General features: G+C 55.3%; 1 protein-coding gene across 1 annotated transcript in view; it reads left to right on the top strand.

Annotated features, from left to right (window-relative positions):
• GFPT1 (glutamine--fructose-6-phosphate transaminase 1) overlaps positions 1-4,448 on the top strand; it is a 30,370-nt gene extending 25,922 nt beyond the window's left edge. The window contains exons 18-19 of the mRNA XM_077789228.1: positions 257-418; positions 918-4,448. Coding sequence (XP_077645354.1) covers positions 257-418; positions 918-962 — 207 coding nt within the window. The 3' untranslated portion in view covers positions 963-4,448. The remainder of the gene's footprint in view (positions 1-256; positions 419-917) is intronic.
• The last annotated feature ends 8,688 nt before the right edge of the window (positions 4,449-13,136 follow it).

The raw sequence follows: 13,136 nt of genomic DNA, 5'->3' as shown, positions 1-13,136 counted from the left end.
TGCTGCTGCTGGGGCAGGAGAGCCCTTCCCAGACACCCAGACTGCTCCCCTGGGTCTCACCGAGTCCTGGGGGGTTTCACCAGCAGCTCTTGCAGCAATTGCAGACCCTGGCATGTTCTGTTTAACCCTTAAATGCCCCCAGGGGATGGGAAGCTGTTTAGCTCTAAATTAAGGAATAGATTTTGCCCCTGGCACTCTGCACAGGAGGGAAGAACCTTCCAGAAGTGCTTTCCTTCAGCCTTCCCCTCTGCTGCAGGGCCGGCCTGTGGTGATCTGTGACAAGGAGGACATCGAGACCATTAAGAACAACAAAAGAACCATCAAAGTTCCCCACTCCGTGGACTGCCTGCAGGGCATCCTGAGCGTGATCCCCCTCCAGCTGCTGGCCTTCCACCTGGCCGTGCTCAGGGGCTACGATGTGAGTAGAGCATCCCCTGCCCTGGGGCTGCTGGGGGCTGCTGCAGGCCTGGGGCTTCTCTGTGCCACTGCTTGAGCTGCTGCAGAGCCCGGGGCCGCTGAGAGCTGGAGGAGCCCAGCTGGGACGTGTGGCTGTGCTGTGGAAGGAGCAGCCAGGCTCTGGAGGGCTGCTAGGGAGCTGAAGGGAAGGTGAAGTGCTCAGGAGGGTGTTTGGCAAGCAGTTTGGTGCTGGCTGGTTGATTTTAATACAGGCACTGCCTGTTCTCAGTGACCACCTGGGCACTGGAACAGCCCAGGCTAAAGCTCTGCTTAGTTCTGAGCCAGGAGTTGTAACAATCAGGGCTGTGGAGTTTTTTTTTTCTGCGCTGTGAAGGTGAGGATGTGTTGGATTGTTCTCAGTTGGAAGGCAGAACAGACGTTCCACAGGTTACAAAGTTATACACAAACAAACCAAGTGTGTAAATACTCACGAGCCTGTTCTTTCTCCTCCCTCTCTGCAGGTTGATTTTCCAAGAAATCTGGCCAAGTCCGTAACTGTAGAGTGACAGATCATCTGAATCATAGGGGCAAAGGGGAATTAAATGAAAGACTTTTTTTTGGTACCAAAATAACTCGATTTTAAAGCCCCCTAGGTAAATCTTATTTTGGTAAATCGTTGTTTGTGTATAAGATCACCATAATTCCATTACATTAGTGATTGTCCAATCGATTCCACGTGCTACAACCATAGCTCTGGGGTTTTTCTGATCAATAGACTTCCATGAAAGATGCTAAATGGTTTTCCTTGAAGATTGCTGAGTCTTTAGCTAAGGGGTTACTCTGAGCTGCTGGCACTGTCTGTTCCAGTCACTGTGGGGAAGCTCTGAAGGATTCTCAGTGCCCTGTGGTGCTCTCAGGTGCAGCAGAACACGCAGCTGAAACAGGAATTTTACCAGTGAAGGAAACTGCAGGCAAACCTCTGGGGTGAATTCCTGGCCCGGCTGCAGGAGGGAACCCAGCTGAGCTGCCCCAACTCTGCTCCTGGGCACCTGGCGAGGCTGCCAGGGAGGTGATGCTGCTCCAGAAGGGTTTTATCCGTGCCACACCCAGAGCAAGTGACAATCCCCCAGCCACGGTGGCCACGGGACCCCAGCAGGGCCAGTGGGAGCCAGGCTGGCAGGGCTGAGGGCAGGGAGGTGCCAGGGCTGGCTCTGAGCTGCTGCTGCCTGGGGCTGTTCAAACAAGGGGAGCTTTTCCTGTGCTGAGGATTTCCTCTGGAGCACAACTGGGTGTGACACAGCTGAGTGTGACACACCTGGGTATGGCACACCTGAGTGTGACACACCTGAGGGACCCAGCTCTGTAACCCTGGGTGTGACACACCTGGATAACCCAGCTCTGTGACACACCTGAAGGGGATAAAAAGGCTCCATAAACACGCCAGAAATAACCTTGGAAAATTACCTTGGTAATAAAGAAATTACCTTGGTAATGTTCCTGTAACCAGCTTGAAGAGAATCAAAAATGGTGCAGAAAATAACACCTTCAGGAGTCAAAACCTGATTTTTTCAGAGCCATCAAAGGGCAGTTATTACCTATTTCCTCATGTGGAAAGGTGAATTTCCTCCCATCTCGCTGGGATTTGAATTAGCTTTACACAGGCACTGTAAAACCATGCCACAAGGTGTAAAATGGTGCTGGTGAATATTCCAGGTGATTTGCTGCCCCTGCAAATTGGCTTTAGCAAATGCAGTGCTTGGGGAGGGTGCCCAGTGCCCTGCCAGCCCCAGCTCCCCTGGCACGGGCGTTCCCAAAGCCTCTGGCACTTCTGCTCCGTGGGAACCTCTCACCTCAGCTCGAGGCTGGGCCCCACCATGGGAATGAAATTCTGCGTGCCTGGAAAAGCTTCTCAAAGCCAGTGTTCATTGCCCTGTCATTCTGTTCCTTCTGGACACGTCGTGCTGCCAGTGTCTAAGAGCAAAGCAGCAAATGCTGCATTTTAGTGCAGTAACTGCTGCATTTTAGTGCAGTAAATGCTGCATTTTAGTGCAGTAAATGCTGCATTTTAGTGCAGTAAATGCTGCATTTTAGTGTAGTAACTGCTGCCTTTTAGTGCAGTAAATGCAGTGTGTGAGGCACTGCCCTGGCACAGCTGTGCCTAGCCATCACCTTTAGCTCTCCCTGCTTGACTGGAGGAGGAGAATTGAGGACAAAGCAAGGCATGTGCAATGCTCACAGGTGGGAGACAGTTCCTCCTCCTCCTCCTCCTCCTCAAGAACCCCTGCAGGGCTTTGCAGGCTGGGCTCCCCTGGCCCAGGGATGTGCATTGCCCCATCCTCTGCTCTCAGAGCGGATCTCTCGTGGAACAGCCCCACAGGGGAACCATTTCAGGCCCCTTTTCTCCCCAGCACTGCTCAGAGCAGGGGGCACACGCCCCTGGGGACGAGTTCAGTGTGTGAGCACGGGCTGTTCCTCCTCGCTGACAGCTGTGTGCAAAGAGGACCAAAGAGCCGAGTTCGGTGAGCCCGGCGTGAGCTGAGCTCTGGCTTCATGCTGAGCCACACAAATCCCTGTTCCCTGCAGCACTGATGGGTCAGGGCACAGGCAGTGCCCCCTCCTCCTGCCTGGGGCTCAAACTGATGCCAAAAGTGAGGGCTCGCAGGGAGGCTGGTGGTGCTGCAGGCTCAGCCTCCAGGGATGCTCTGGAGCTCACCTGTGTGAAGAATTCCCTGCTGAGCATGGCAGGGAGCCTGTTGGCATCTCCTTCTTGTTGTTGTTGCCATGCAGTGTGAAGTGGGAGTGTACAAAGGACTCTTTCTAGCTTTCCTTACCTCATTCTGTCCCCGTGTTGCATTTGGATGAACAGATGATGTTTCTCTTTTCCATAGAAAACTTTTAGGATGTCTCGTGGTATTTATTAACAGCCAGTCAGTCTTCTGCTCTCCCAACTGAATGTTTTGCTTACTGAGCCAGTGAAATTCTCTCCTTCCTCACTGAGGTGTTGAAAAATTCCGTAGCCCTGTCTCTAAGATTGAGCCACAGGTAAATACAAACCAAGGCCTTTGCCAGCTGGCCTAGCAGCTCCTGCTGCTGCCCACTGTGCTCACAGGTTATTTTGGTGTGAGTGGCTCTGTTCCTCACCTGCAGAGGCTCCGAGGGAAGCCCTGAGGTCTTTAATTCCCAAAGAGCAGAGAGCTCCCAGCTCTGCCCAGCAGCTCTCACACAGATTCCACACACGTGCAGGTTAAGCTGCAGATGGAATTTGCTGCAGCCAGAAAGGTTTTGTTTCCCCTGGCTCTGCTGCAGAAGGGCTGTGGGGCAGTTCTGTCCCAGCTTTGTCACAGTCAGCACTCTGTGCAGAGCCCAGGGCATCTCCTTGGGGACACCCTGCTCCCCAAAGCTGAGAGCCCCACCACCAGCCAGAGCCTTTCCCAGCCTGGTGGGACGAGCAGAGCCCTGAGCCCAGCCCAGCCCAGCCCCCGAGGCCTGGCTGAGCTGCAGGTGAAGCCTCTGGAGGCACCAACCAAGCCCTGAGCAGAGCAGAACTGGGCCTGTCCCCTCCCTGGCCGTCCCCAGGAGTCCTTGGTGTTGCATGGAGGGAGGGACTGAAGTTAAGTAGCTTAATTAGCAGCTCAGTGTTTAGCTGTGGCCAATTTTAGATCCTACCTGAAGGTACCAAACTTGTCTCAAAGCATGGAGTCCCTCCTCCTCAGCAGAACAGGAAGAAGAAGAAACAGAAGTATTTGGGTTGGGGAAAAAAAAAAAAAAAAAAAAAAAAAAAAGAAGGAAAGAAAACTTATTTGCCTTCAATTCAGTTTCTGTAAATAGACATTTGAGTGGCAAACCCACATTTCCTCCCCTGTAGCTGCTGTGTGCTGTACATATCCAGCTGGCTTGGGCTGTGGGGACCAGACTGTACCGTGTTTGTCGTGTGCTGTGTGCAGGAGATGTCTCCTTCTGTCTGTAGCATTTCTCATCTGGGTTTTGTCTCTTTGCTTACTTTTTTTGTATCTCGCCCTTTGAATAAAATCAAGTGCCCTACGTTAACCAAACGGAATTACTGGTCTTTAGTTAAATCCATTAAGAACAGAGGCAACCCCTGGGTGCACAGAGCAGAAAACCTCAGGGTTTAACTCGCCCCTCTCCTGCCCAGCGAGGCTGTTCTAGGCCAGAGATTCAGCATTTCATTCCTCATATCCCCCCTGCCCTAAAAGAAAAATCCTAACTGGGATTTTTTCCACTCTAGAAGAAATCCTGTGAGATCCCCCCAAGGCAGAACTGCTTCTGTACCTTAATTTTTACTGAATTATTATTTCATTATCACTGAGGCAGCTGCAGTCAGCACAGCCCAGCCCAGCCCAGCCCTGGCCCCTGCTCAGTGAGTGTCACCCTCATTCCAGAAATGCTGGAAGCTTCTGGAAGCTCCTGGGTGCCTTTTTCAGGGAATCCCGCAGTGAGAGAAGGCTGGAATTCCCACCCCTGGAATCCCACCCCTGGAATCCCACCCCTGGAGTCCCAGCCCTTCCCATGGGTTCATTTCCTCAGGGTGACAGAAGCCTGGAAATGCACCCCTGGAATTCCAGCCCTGGAGTCCCACCCTTAGAATCCCAGCCCTGGAATTCCATCCCTGGAATCCCAGCCCTGGAATCCCACCCCTGGAATCCCACCCCTGGAAATGCACCCCTGGAATCCCAGCCCTGGAATCCCACCTGTGGAATTCCACTCCTGGAAATGCACCTCTGGAATCCCACCCGTGGAATTCCACCCGTGGAATTCCACTCCTGGAAATGCACTCCTGGAATCCCACCTCTGGAATCCCACCCCTGGAATCCCACCCGTGGAATTCCACTCCTGGAAATGCACCCCTGGAATCCCACCTCTGGAATCCCACCCGTGGAATTCCACTCCTGGAAATGCACCCCTGGAATCCCACCCCTGGAATCCCACCCCTGGAATCCCACCTCTGGAATCCCAGCCCTGGAATCCCAGCCCTGGAATCCCGTTCCCTTGGGTTGCTTTCCCGGGAGCAGCAGCAGCCCCGGCCGTGTCCCCCCGGAGCTGTTTTTAGGCTGCGTGTCCCTTTTGCAGGTGGATCGCATCGCTGCCTCCCGAGACTGAGCCCGGCCCTGCCCGGAGCGGCTGCGGCGCCCGCGGCCTCCAGGACAGAGGAGCCAGGGGTGAGCGGGGAGCAGGACCCTGCCCGTGGCACCGGGGTGGCACCAAATGGGGGTGGCACCATCCCAAGGGTAACACCAGCCCCAGGGCAGGGGTGACATTGGCACTGCGGTGATGCCACCTCAAGAGTGGCATTATCCTAAGGGTGGCACTATCCCAGGGGTGACACTGGCCCAGGGGTGGCACCATCCCAAGGGTAACACCAGTCCCAGGGTGACACCAGCCCCAGGGCAGGGGTGACATTGGCACTGCGGTGATGCCACCTCAAGAGTGGCATTATCCTAAGGGTGGCACTATCCCAGGGGTGACACTGGCCCAGGGGTGGCACCATCCCAAGGGTAACACCAGTCCCAGGGTGACACCAGCCCAGGGGTGACATTGGCACTGAGGTGGTGCCACCTCAAGGGTGGCACTATCCCAGGGGTGACACTGGCCCAGGGGTGACATTGGCACTGAGGTGGTGCCACCCCATGGGTGGCACTATCCTAAGGGTGACAGCACACAGGGGTGACACCAGCCCAGGAGTGGCACTGTCCCCAGGGTGACACCAGCCCAGGGGTGACATTGGCACTGGGGTGACGCCACCCCAGGGTGACACCAGCACCCCTGGCTCAGCCCAGGCCTCCCCAAGCCCCTTAACTGTGAGTGTTGAGCCCTGAACAGAGCCCAGAGCCACCCCTGGGGAGGTGACAGCCCTGGGGAGGTGACACCCATGGAAAGGTGACACCCATGGAAAGGTGACACCCAGAGGTCCCTCTGCTCGCTGCTCGTGTTTGCACTGGAGTTCTCGTCCTGTCTGTAGGTTTGAAACAATAAAAGTCTGCAGAGGTGATCCTGGTTTTCTGGGCATTTTCAGGGGGTTCTGCTCTGGGAATGCCACTTTGTCTCGGCTGGGGTGGCTCCCTTCCCCTCCCTGCTTCCTCACCAGGGCTGGCTGGGCAGTCCTGCACTGCTCTGGTGGCAGGGAGGGGAGGGCATTCCCAGCCCTTTCTTCCTTGCATCCTTTTATTTCAGGTATTTAGGGGGGCTCACACGTGCCCACGCCTGAAATAAAAGCTGGGAATCAACCCCAGCCTCTGCAATGGACAGAAATGTTCATTCTGGCACTGCAGGGGCCAAAAATCTCATTTTCCCCCAGGATTTTTCCCAGCTTTTCCTTCCAAGAGCTCCAGGTTTGTCCCCCCAGGTGACAGCCATGGCCAGCTGGGCTATTCCATGGGAATATTCCATTCCAAGCTGGGCTATTCCATGGGAATATTCCATTCCAAGCTGGGCTATTCCATGGGAATATTTCATTCCAAGCTGGGCTATTCCATGGGAATGCTGCTGCTCGCTCCTCACATCATCTCACAGGCTGGAGGAATGCAGACATTCCCGAGGCTTCTCCTTTCCCAGAGCCTTTCCATGGAGTGAGGAAAAGCTGGGGAAAAGATCCCAGCAGCCCTGGTGAGCCCAGCCTGGGCACGGGGGCAGCACCCGGCACCTCTGGGGCCTCTCAGCCTGCAGGAGAGGCCAGGGAGGGATTGGAGTGGGCATGGGGGTGGAATTCCTGATAAACATTTCCCCATTTCCCCTCTGCACCTTCCCAAGATGTTTTCCCTTCCCACATTACCAGGAAGGACCCTCCAAAACATTTAGCTATGAAAAAATACTTAAATCATCTAAAAAGTTCTGGCAATGTGCTACAGACTCTCAGGCACTGCCTGCATCCAGGATGATTTATTTTACAGCTCATGTTATTTTTTTTACAAGTGATTTTATAGCTCTTTCTGAAATGAAAAGATGCATTACCCAGAGAGAGGATGCTTTGTCTGGGTCTCCCTGGCACTTCCAGCAGCCCCACACAAACCCTTATCTCTGACTCAGATTTGAGGCTTTCTCTGCCAAATTTAGGCAGAAAAAAAGCCATTTCTTTCCCTGCCAGAAGCTTGGTTATTCCTGGTGGTGCCTGAGCCAGATTGTGTGCAATCCATTCTGGGAGGAATGGGCACTTCAGGCTCTGTCACACCCCAAAAAATCAGCTTTTGTGTCAGGAGTGCTGTGGGCTTTGGGAGGAAAACCACCAAGTGTGAGCTCCCCAGCACAGGGAAAAAACGGTGAAAATTTGTGCAAAGCAGTTTGTGCCCAGGATTTGCTGCAGCTCAGCAAGGAACGGCTCAGAGCCCCCGGGAGATTTGTGTAGCTCTTTAATTAATAATAACATCAAGGCCAGCGATCCAGAGTAATGACTGATCGAACAAAGGACACATGCAACACACGGAGGGGGTGAAACGGCGCTGGCAGCTCAAACCCAGCCCAGAGCTGGGCCCCCCCTGCCCAAACCTGCCCAAATGTCACCCAAAAGTGGCCAGAGCCCCCCGAGGCAGCCGAGCCCCTCCCCAAAATCAGCAGTGACAGAGAAGCCCCCACAGCAGGGAGCAGAGAGGGGATCCAGGCGGGCACAAGAGGGCAAGAAAACGAAATCAAATCCAATCCAATCCACAAAAGCAGAAGCTGAGCTGGCGTCAGGGGTGCCAGGCCCTGCCAGAGCTGCAGGGAAGGGCAGAAAAGGCTTTGCCCAGCTGCTTTGGGGTGACCATTTCAGCCAGGGCTGGCCAAGGCCAGGGGCACAGGGTGCAGAGGTGCTCCAGCTGTTCGACCTCATTTACATGGCATTAATTGCTGGGGGAGCTGGCAGGACCAAGGTTCCGCTCCCAGCCTTCCACGAAACCCCTAAATTGATCCTTCGGGCCCAGCACAAAGGGAGTGTGGCTTTCAGAGGCACCCGAGGGACTTTTGGGAGCCGTTTCTGCAGCCAGGTTTAGGCTGGGCCTAAATCAGAGCCCAGAACGGGTTGGGAGGACCCAAAATCCTCCCAGTGCCACCCCTGCCAGGGCAGGGACGCTTTTCCCTGTCCCAGCTGCTCCAGCCGGCCTGGGGACACTTCCAGGGCTGCAGGAGCAGCCCCAGCTGCTCTGGGAACCCATGGGAGAATTCCTTCTGAAATTCCGGCCAGGTCACCCCCAGACTCTGGGGGTGCTCTGATTTTTGGGGGATGGTCAGGAAGGGTCCCCAAGCCCCTCCTGTGCTGGGTTGTGGGGTTTTTTCAGCCAGATCCACGTGCAAAATCCCTTTGGATGGGCTGTGGAGCCTGGAGCTGCAGCGCCCCAATTAATGCCGTGTAAAACAGGTGCTCGTCACGACAGAAATATTTGTACATTTACATTAAAAAAAAAAAAAAAAGCAATACAACCATAAAGAAAAAAAAAAATACAACAAGCACAGCTTGATACGGTAACATGCCATGAAATGTCATTGGCTTCATAATAATTTACTACAACTTGAAAAATGTTCTTTTATCCACAAGGGATAGGAAATGCTTCCATCTAACATATGGTAAGCATGCAGCAACAATATGTACAACAAAAAAATTTGGAGCTTGTTTTTTATTCCTAAACTGGACGATTCCAAAGGGAGCATTTGAAAATTCTGATTTTTTTTTCTAGCCTGACCTAGGCTTTATTTTGTTTCTCTAAATCTGCAGGGTCTGGGGTTTTTCCTTTAGTTTGGGGAGAAGGGGAATTTCTATGTAGATCTGCAAAAACAGCTTTTACATTTCCCCCAGCAGTAGGTTTATTGGTTAATTAACCAATTAACCAACTTATTGGCTAACGGACACCTAAAAAAAATGAAATTCCCAGTGCTGCCTTGTGGAAAATCAGTTTCCTCCCCGAACATTTCTGAGGTGCTGAGGATCTGTTGGGATCTTGTGTTACACTGCCCCAGATTCCACACCCACCACGGTGGACACAAATCAACCAAATCCAACCAAACCCAACCAAACCCAACCAAACCCAACCAAACCAAACCAAATCCAACCAAATCCAACCAAATCGAACCAAACCCAACCAAATCCAACCAAACCCAACCAAATCCAACCAAATCCAACCAAATCCAACCAAACCCAACCAAACCAAACCAAATCCAACCAAATCCAACCAAACCAAACCAAATCCAGCCAAACCCAACCAAATCCAGCCAAATCCAACCAAATCCAACCAAATCTAACCAAATCCAACCAAATCCAACCAAATCCAACCAAATCCAACCAAATCCAACCAAATCCAACCAAACCCAACCAAACCCAACCAAATCCAACCAAATCCAACAAAATCCAACCAAACCCAACCAAATCCAGCCAAATCCAACCAGACCCAACCAAATCCAACCAAACCCAACCAAATCCAACCAAATCCAACCAAACCCAACCAAACCCAGCCAAATCCAACCAAATCCAGCCAAATCCAACCAAATCCAACCAAATCCAACAAAATCCAACCAAACCCAACCAAATCCAGCCAAATCCAACCAAATCCAACCAAATCCAACCAGACCCAACCAAATCCAACCAAACCCAACCAAATCCAACCAAACCCAACCAAATCCAGCCAAATCCAACCAAATCCAACCAAACCCAACCAAATCCAACCAAATCCAACCAAATCCAACCAAACCCAACCAAATCCAGCCAAATCCAACCAAACCCAACCAAACCCAACCAAACCCAGCCAAATCTAACCAAATCCAACCAAATCCAACAAAATCCAACAAAACCCAACCAAATCCAACCAAACCCAACCAAATCCAACCAGACCCAACCAAAGCAAACCAAATCACACCAAATCACACCAAACCAAACTAAACAAACCAATCAAACCAAACCAAACCAAACCAAACCAAACCAAACCAAACCGACCAAACCAAAGCCAGGAGCTCTTTGCCTGCCCGGATCCCATCCATCCCTGCTCCCCCCATCCCAACTCGAGTGGGGGGCTCGAGCTCCCCCTTCCCCCAGTGTCCCCCCGTGGCTGGGACTGGTGCAGCTGGGATGGGGCAGCAGCACAGGGCGGTGCAGGGGGCTGGGGCTGCTCCGTGCTGCCTGCAGCCAGAACAGGGGGCTGGGGGGCTCAGGGGGGCTCGGCCTGGGGGGCTCAGCCTGGCCTGGGGGCTCAGCCTCCCCTGGGGGGCTCTGGGGGGCTCAGCCTGGGGGGCTCAGGGGGGCTCAGCCTGGCCTGGGGGGCTCAGGGGGGCTCAGCCTGGCCTGGGGGCTCAGCCTGGGGGGCTCAGGGGGGCTCAGCCTGGCCTGGGGGGCTCTGGGGGGCTCGGCCTGGCCTGGGGGCTCAGCCTGGCCTGGGGGGCTCTGGGGGGCTCGGCCTGGCCTGGGGGGCTCAGGGGGGCTCAGCCTGGCCTGGGGGCTCAGCCTGGCCTGGGGGGCTCTGGGGGGCTCGGCCTGGCCTGGGGGGCTCAGGGGGGCTCAGCCTGGCCTGGGGGGCTCAGGGGGGCTCAGCCTGGCCTGGGGGGCTCTGGCGGTCCCACTGTCCTTGCCCAGAGGGGTCAGGCCAGGTCTGCACTGAGTCTCTTTCCTCCATTCCCTTTCCTCCTTGAGAGATTTTTCCTTTTCCCCCCTTGTTTTGCCAGAAAAGCCAGAGCTGGTATTTCCAACAGCATTTCCTCAGGCTGGTACAGAGCAGCGGGATGAGAACCCTCTGCTGCTGGCAGAGCTGCAGCCCTGAGGCGCTTTTCTCTCCTCTGGGACCCCCAGAGGGTTTTGTGAGATCTGGGGGGGCTCTGGGGGCCGAGGGTCTCCCCTGGCTCTGGCCTGGAGCAGCTCCCAGGGGGCTGCAGGACCCAGGAGATGCTGGGGGTCCCCTGGAGGTGGGCAGGAAGCAGCAGAAGTGCAGCAGAAATGCAGCAGAAATGCAGCTGGTGCATTTCTGGGCAGACTGATCCCGTCTGGCCTGTCCCAGTGGGGTTTGCCTCAGCCAGTGCTGCTAACAGCAGTGATGCTGTTAATTACTGTTAATTAATCATCACTCGGTGCTGCTGAGAGCTGACAAGAGTGAGTAAGCACACTGGCTCTTCTTCACTCAGAGCTGGGGAGGCAGCTGCTACTTGTTTAGGAAAACAAAACAAAACAAAACAAAAAAGCCCCCCCAAAACCCCCCAAAACCCCGAAAACCAAAACAAATAACAACAACAAAAAAACCAAATCCCCAAAAAACAAAACAAAACAAAACAAAAACAACCAGAAAAACCCCATCCCCACCCACCTCCAAAAAAAAAAAAAAAAAATCAATGTGGAAACATTTTTAAGGCGAACAAATTGAATTTACAGAAAACCAGGGAGGCATCAGTGGTACCTTTCCACAGTGACCCGGAGCCCGAGCAGAGCGGGTTTGGGACCCCAGAACGGGTTTGGGACCCCCAGAATGGGTTTGGGACCCCAGAGCGGGTTTGGGACCCCCAGAATGGGTTTGGGAACCCCAGAGCAGATTGGGGACCCCCAGAGCAGGTTTGGGAACCCCAGAGGGGATTTGGGACCCCACAGGGGATTTGGGATCCCAGAGCGGGTTTGGAACCCCCAGAGGGGATTTGGGACCCCAGAGCGGGTTTGGAACCCCAGAGGGGATTTGGGACCCCAGAGCAGGTTTGGGACCCCCAGAGCAGACTGGGGACCTCCAGAGCAGGTTTGGGACCCCCAAAGCAGGTTTGGGAACCCCAGAGGGGATTTGGGACCCCACAGGGGATTTGGGACCCCAGAGCGGGTTTGGAACCCCCAGAGCGGGTTTGGGACCCCAGAGGGGATTTGGGACCCCCAGAGGGGATTTGGGAACCCCAGGCACCAAAGCCTGGTGGCACTTGGAGCCTGGCCCTGGAGCTGGGGCCAGCTCAGGCTCGGGCTGAGGCTGCCCGGGGCCACTGCAGAGCCCCCGGGGCTCCTGGGGCGGGCTCTGTGCCCGGCTGGCACCGCGGGGCTGCCCGTGCCCAGGGATGCCCAACCCCGCACGCTGATCTCCTGGAGGCTCTGGTTCCACCCGCCTGCACTGCCCCGAAGCAACACCCCCCATGCAGCAACACAGGAGTGCCAGGTGTGCCAGGTGTGCCAGGAGTGCCAGAAATTCCAGGTGTTTCCAGGAGTGCCAGGCATGTCAGGAATGCCAGACCTGACAGGTGTCCAGGTGTGCCAGGTGTCCAGGTGTGCCAGGTGTTTCCAGGGGTGCCAGGCCTTCCAGGTGTGCCAGGCCTGCCAGGTGTTCCAGGTGTGCCAGGTGTGCACACCTGGCTGGGGTTCTGCACTGCTGCCAGTCCTGTGCAGCCCTGCCCGGGGCTCTCCCTGGCACGGAGCTCGTGGGTCACCCGTGCCCTTCCTCCCGTGCTGGCACGGGGCACCCAGGGGTGGCACGGGGCACCCAGGGGTGGCACAACCCCCATGCCAGCGGGCAGCTGGAGCTCTCCTTGGCCGCTCTGGCTCCCGAGCCGCCGGCACTGATGCTGCTGGCACAGGGCACCCCAGGGTGGCACAGGGCACCCCAGGGTGGCACAGCCCCGTGCCAGGAGCTCTCCTTGGCCGCTCTGGCTCCCGAGCCGCCGGCACTGATGCTCGAGGGGCGAGGAGAGGGGAGGGCGCTGGGGAAGGGCAGGGGGTGCCCGCAGCTGGCAGCCAGGGCAGGGCTGGGGTCCCCCGGCCGGGGGTCCCGTGCTGCTGAGAGAGCCCCGGGACAGCCCTGGGGGAGCGGGGGGACCCC

Source organism: Lonchura striata, chromosome 32, assembly GCF_046129695.1.
Source record: "Lonchura striata isolate bLonStr1 chromosome 32, bLonStr1.mat, whole genome shotgun sequence".
Classification (NCBI taxonomy): Eukaryota; Metazoa; Chordata; class Aves; order Passeriformes; family Estrildidae; genus Lonchura; species Lonchura striata.
Note: the sequence above shows the minus strand (reverse complement) of the source record. Positions and strands in the feature narration are given on the sequence as shown.